Genomic DNA, 5,000 nt, shown 5'->3' on the forward strand with positions numbered 1-5,000 from the left:
TCGTTTGGTGAGCTTTCATTATTCTCTTCTATGCACTTTTGTAAAGTGAGGCTAATATTTCTTTCTCAGTTTTTCTGTTTGTTGAAAATGGACAAGTAAAAATTACTAACGTAAAAATGAGAACAGAAAAAAATTACAACAATCTGAAACTATTCTGTATATTTTATTTGAAATGGAAAAAATCAAAGATTGATTTGAAGGTTCGGGATTTGCTTAGAGTCTATCATCATGATCATTGGTTTACTTTTAACACTTGTTTTATTAAAGCATTTCTTCTGCATCTTTATTAAGCATTTAAAAGTTTAAAAACAGAATCAGAAGTTTGTGTTCAGCTGGATCAACAAATCTCTTTAAACAGCCTCGAGGTGAAAGAAAAACACCAAACTAATCTGTTGAAGCAGACCAGTAATAAAACAATAATAAATAGTCAAATATTTAGGCTCTTAAACATTGTGATGTTAAATTCTCTTCAGCATTGATAAGAATGCCAAACATTTCATGTGTTTAATCGAGCATGCTCTGAAGTTTAGGGCTTGTAACTATGACTTTATATAAAACTACTGTTCAAATGTATCAATAAATGGTAAAGTATTAATAAATAATAGTAATAATGCTGCACTTGCACTACTGGGGCTAGTTATCCGAAAGAAACCCTGCCGAGGCGTAATGTCCTCGTGACTCCCTGGTGTTTGACGAGCTGTTTCTGGAAGGTTCATTTGTATCAATAATTTGTATTTATTGTTTAATGGCCTTTTGCACTTTTTCAGGAAGGATTTTAACATGACATTTTGCCTCTGGCATTCAGCATGGGCAATAAATATTAACAGAAGATACAGAAATGTTTTACACAAGTTTGTAGCTGCAAAGCAGCAACACTCAGACGTGGGTCTTCCTGTTATATTTATTACTTTTATAAAAATAAAAATCTTGTATGATGAAAAGTCCACGCATATGTACTATTGCAGTATTTTAATATGAATAATGACAGAAATAATAATTTCCACTTGTGATTCACATTCTTCTTTTGATCACTTGAATAAGACAGCACTGTGTGTGAGAAATATGAGTGTCAGACATAAACAGATCTGCAGACTGGTTCTGTTCATTCAATAACTGCGGCCAGTATTTTGGAAAAAAGTTAACCAGAACATTATGTGACAACAGAAAAATTTTTAAAGCTTAAATCATGGTTCTGCTGTAATGAAGCAAACACAGAGAGAGCAAACTAGTCCCAGCAGGTGAGATGATAATCCTGTTTAACCCCTTCTTCTCTCGGACCAGAGCTGGATTATTCAGCTTCAGCAGTGAATCTTCTTTGAATTGAGCCGCTTTCTTCTCGTTCCACACGCCATCAGGACCATCAGATGCCCCGCCCACCACCACTCAACACGCCCTCCTATTGGTGCTGACATCGTCGGGTGGGCGGAGCTTGTCTCTTCACTCACACATGTAAGATCTGACGTGTAGATATCGTTCATAAAACATGTTTGTTCACATTGTGATAATTTCTGCATGGACACAAACACTCGTTATCACGAGCATTTACACAAACACAAGTCCATCTGTGAGAGCAACTGACTCCGTCTCAAATGTAGTCTGTGTTTAAAGTGTTTCAAATCCAGCACAAAGTCTGTCTCCACTTGTTCAACATCAGATCTGTAAAACTGCTGTGGGCGACATCTAGTGGTCAGCTCGTCCATCTCCAGCATCTGCATGAAAATAAATCCAGACACGCAGAAACACTCTTTACATATCTTTCCATGTGATCGTTGCTCAGGAGTATTATTCAAGGTGTCATGATATGTGAAGTGATGATGTTCAGGTCGGCGTCTGTCACTCTCTCTTCTTCAGCTGGCCCTCTGCGGGTCTGTAATGGGAGATTATTTGTCCCAGTATGAGAGAGTTTATGAGGAGGAACAGCAGGCCGGCGATCCAGATGAGCGCAAAGCTGTTACAGCCTTCGAACTCCAGATAATACGCATGCGACAGCCACAGCGCCTGAGAACACATTCACAAACATGACAGACAAACTCGGCCCTGCTGCCAAAGACTCACGCTGTTCTAAACAGAGATATTCAGCTCACCTGTCCCACAAACCACAGCAGCAGCAGCCCGAGGCCTCGTCCCAGACCCAGCGTCAGTCGAGACAGAACCAGCGGCAGCAAACACAGATACCACAGAAAATACTGCAGAGAGAAGCACAGCACGGTCAGCAGAGCCCTCGGAGCGCAGCACACACAGCTGAGAGACGCCTGCGCACCTGTGAAGTGCAGACTTTGTTGAAGCCGACGAAGACGGCGGTGTGGATGGAGCAGCAGAAGGCCAGCGAGGACAGCAAAAGCAGCAGCAGCTGCAGCAGGAAGCAGACGAGCACCAGAACACCGCTCCAGCGATGCTCCGCCGTCACATACAGCATGTAGAAGTACGGAGAGAAGTTGTGACGTGTGTCTCTGCGCGTCAGGTGGAACAGATAAGACTCCTGGAGGAAATCCCAGCCGTACCTTCAAAAGACACGAAAACAGCAGGCAGCTTGAGAGAGGAGAATCAAGAAGAACAGATCCTACAGAACTACTCGAGTGACTCACACGCTGTAGAAGGTGAGGTTCAGAGCGAAGAACACCGATCCAGAAACAGCCGCAAACTGCAGCAGGTCCTTGTTGAAGCAGCGGAGCAGGTTCTGGATCAGTCCTCGGCCGCGGGACGGTGCTCCGGCCAGGGAAAGAGTGATGGGCAGCGCGTAAGTGACCGGGTAGATCTTCATGTGGACAGACAGACCGAAGGTCCAGACACAGCAGTGTGAACAGAACCAGCACGGCCAGCAGAGACTCGGCATTCCCGCGGGTGGACACACCGATGGTCAGCGGGTTGAACAGCCACAGACCGCAGTAAACCCTCGCCGAGCTCCGGGCCGCGCCGCGCAGAAGCAGCAGCCGGAAGAGCAGCAGAGCGGACAGAAGATCACAGCCCACGAACAGCAGCTTCCCGCAGTGAGCGCTCAGGAGGACGTTCGGCGTCAGAACCAGAGCCAGCAGAGGCGTGTAGCGGTACGTGGATCTCTCGTACGGACTCTGACCCTGCAGAACCAGCATTACACACATTCAGCTGACCCTGAGGCTCACGCTCAGAAACACTAGTCTGTCAGGTTATTGGATAGGACTCCCATTTCTTATTGTTAACAGGAATGAGAAAATGAACACACATCAATTCAGTGTCCTTTAGTTAAGACAAAAATTATGACTTTTTATCTCATTATGACTGTCATAATTTTGACTTGACTTTTTTTCCTCATAACTGTAACTTTTAAGCATTTCATGCCATCATTATTGTCATAATTTTGTTAGCCTCATAATGATGATTTGTCAAAGCATGATTTTTATTTCCTATGTAGTAAGAGTGAGTTTCCACACAGAACACAGCTCTACACCAGCACAGTACACACCTGCGTGATGAACCTGGACGCGTCAGTGAACACGTGATAATCCACATCCGTGTACTTGAGCTGCAGATTCTGATCCTGGTACACACCGAAGCACAGCAGCACGAGGCGGATCAGAACCGCGGCGCTGAAGAGCACACACAGCGGAGCATCCATCACACACACACACACACACAAAAAAAAAAAGACAAACACACACACACACACACACACACACACACACACACACACACACACACACACACACACACACACACACACACACACACACAGGCCACGGAGGGAATCAAGCTTCCTGGAAACCCACACTTCCGCGTCCCGAGTCCACGTGACTGCAGATCACAAGATTCTGACCAATCGGAGAAGTGCCATGAAGCACCGCCTCTTTTGCGCCGAGCGACTCATTTCTCTCACTTCGACACTGATCAATATGTTCACGCGCGCAGTCTGTTCAGGGATTTTACTGTTCGATTAAAACGAAACAAACCTTGAAAACAGAACCTATCGCATCAGTCCAGTTCGACCAAAGCGATTTCTGAACAGATTTAAATAGTTAATCGGAAAGAATCGGCTCACAAGAGTAACACACAAAAACATAACACGTTTTTTTTTCAAGCGTAGGTTACGCGTCATCTCCGCCGTGGCGTGATGACGTTTTTCCGGCCGAGCGTCAATCGGTGGATGGAGGAATAACAACGAGCGAAACATACAGTAAAGATGAACATATTCACTTATTATTACTACTATGGAACATATGAAATGTGGCTGAATTACACAAGATAATCAAATATGGTGTACACTTGCTGTTGTTTGGTTATCGCGTGTCGTTGATTTGGCTTTAATCATGACTCAGTGTGACGCGCTGATTTTCCTCCTCAGATAGTTAGTGTGTGTTTATATTCCTAACTCGAGCAGTCCTCACACACCTCCTCAGGGCTCCGTGTGTCTCCGCAGGTGTGTGGAGCGATGGCCACGCCGTTTGTTCCGGTACCCGTGCCCATGCAGCGCGCTCCGCGGGCGGACAGCGAGAGAGAGAGAGCCGCGGACAGATGCCCGAGTCCCGTCACCCGCGCCAGGCTCAGCGGCACCCAGCGCTCGGTGGAGTACTCCAGCCACCCGCTTCCCGAGACTCCGGGACAGAGCTGGGACGAGCGGCCTATCACGCCCACCGTGCTGGGGTACGAGGTGATGGAGGAGAGGGCCAAATTTACAGTGAGTCCTTCAGATCTTACATCAGTACAGCAGGATCTGCTCAGTTCCTACAGAGATAGTCCGCTTCAGCAGGACCCAGGGCTCTCGGTGTAAGAACCGCGTGTGTCTGACCAATCACAAGCTGCGGCCCCGCCCACATGTCCTCTAGCTTAGCCCCAGTGATGGGAGAAACCTGTGGAGGCAGTATACAGTGCGGCTCCAAAGTTTGGGCAAAGTTTCAGCAAAAGATTGCTGAAATTATTAAAAGAACCCCATTCAAAAGTTTCGGAACCCTTGGTTTTTAATACTGTGTGTGGTCACCTGATGATCCACGGCTGTCTTTCTGTTTTGAGATGGTTGTGCATGAGTCCCT

The 5,000-nt window shown here is 46.2% G+C and overlaps 3 protein-coding genes across 3 annotated transcripts in view; 2 read left to right on the forward strand and 1 right to left on the reverse strand.

The window, feature by feature from the left end:
* ahrra (aryl-hydrocarbon receptor repressor a) overlaps positions 1 to 935 on the forward strand; it is a 22,729-nt gene extending 21,794 nt beyond the window's left edge. The window contains exon 9 of the mRNA XM_042714871.1: positions 1 to 935. This exon is cut by the window's left edge and continues 1,292 nt beyond it. The gene's annotated coding sequence lies outside the window, so the exon portion shown is untranslated.
* A 19-nt stretch (positions 936 to 954) lies between these two features.
* Positions 955 to 3,799, reverse strand: pigm (phosphatidylinositol glycan anchor biosynthesis, class M). The gene is given in 7 exon segments (XM_042714872.1): positions 955 to 1,998; positions 2,085 to 2,186; positions 2,261 to 2,501; positions 2,586 to 2,795; positions 2,797 to 3,074; positions 3,440 to 3,612; positions 3,689 to 3,799. Coding segments are annotated over 6 exon segments (1,149 nt in total). The 5' UTR covers positions 3,593 to 3,612; positions 3,689 to 3,799; the 3' UTR covers positions 955 to 1,833.
* Positions 3,800 to 4,402: 603 nt separating this feature from the next.
* Positions 4,403 to 5,000, forward strand: part of snx16 (sorting nexin 16) — a 6,204-nt gene continuing 5,606 nt past the window's right edge. The window contains exon 1 of the mRNA XM_042714874.1: positions 4,403 to 4,648. Within this exon, the coding sequence (XP_042570808.1) occupies positions 4,403 to 4,648 (246 nt within the window). The remainder of the gene's footprint in view (positions 4,649 to 5,000) is intronic.

This window comes from Cyprinus carpio, chromosome A24, assembly GCF_018340385.1.
Source record: "Cyprinus carpio isolate SPL01 chromosome A24, ASM1834038v1, whole genome shotgun sequence".
NCBI lineage: Eukaryota > Metazoa > Chordata > Actinopteri > Cypriniformes > Cyprinidae > Cyprinus > Cyprinus carpio.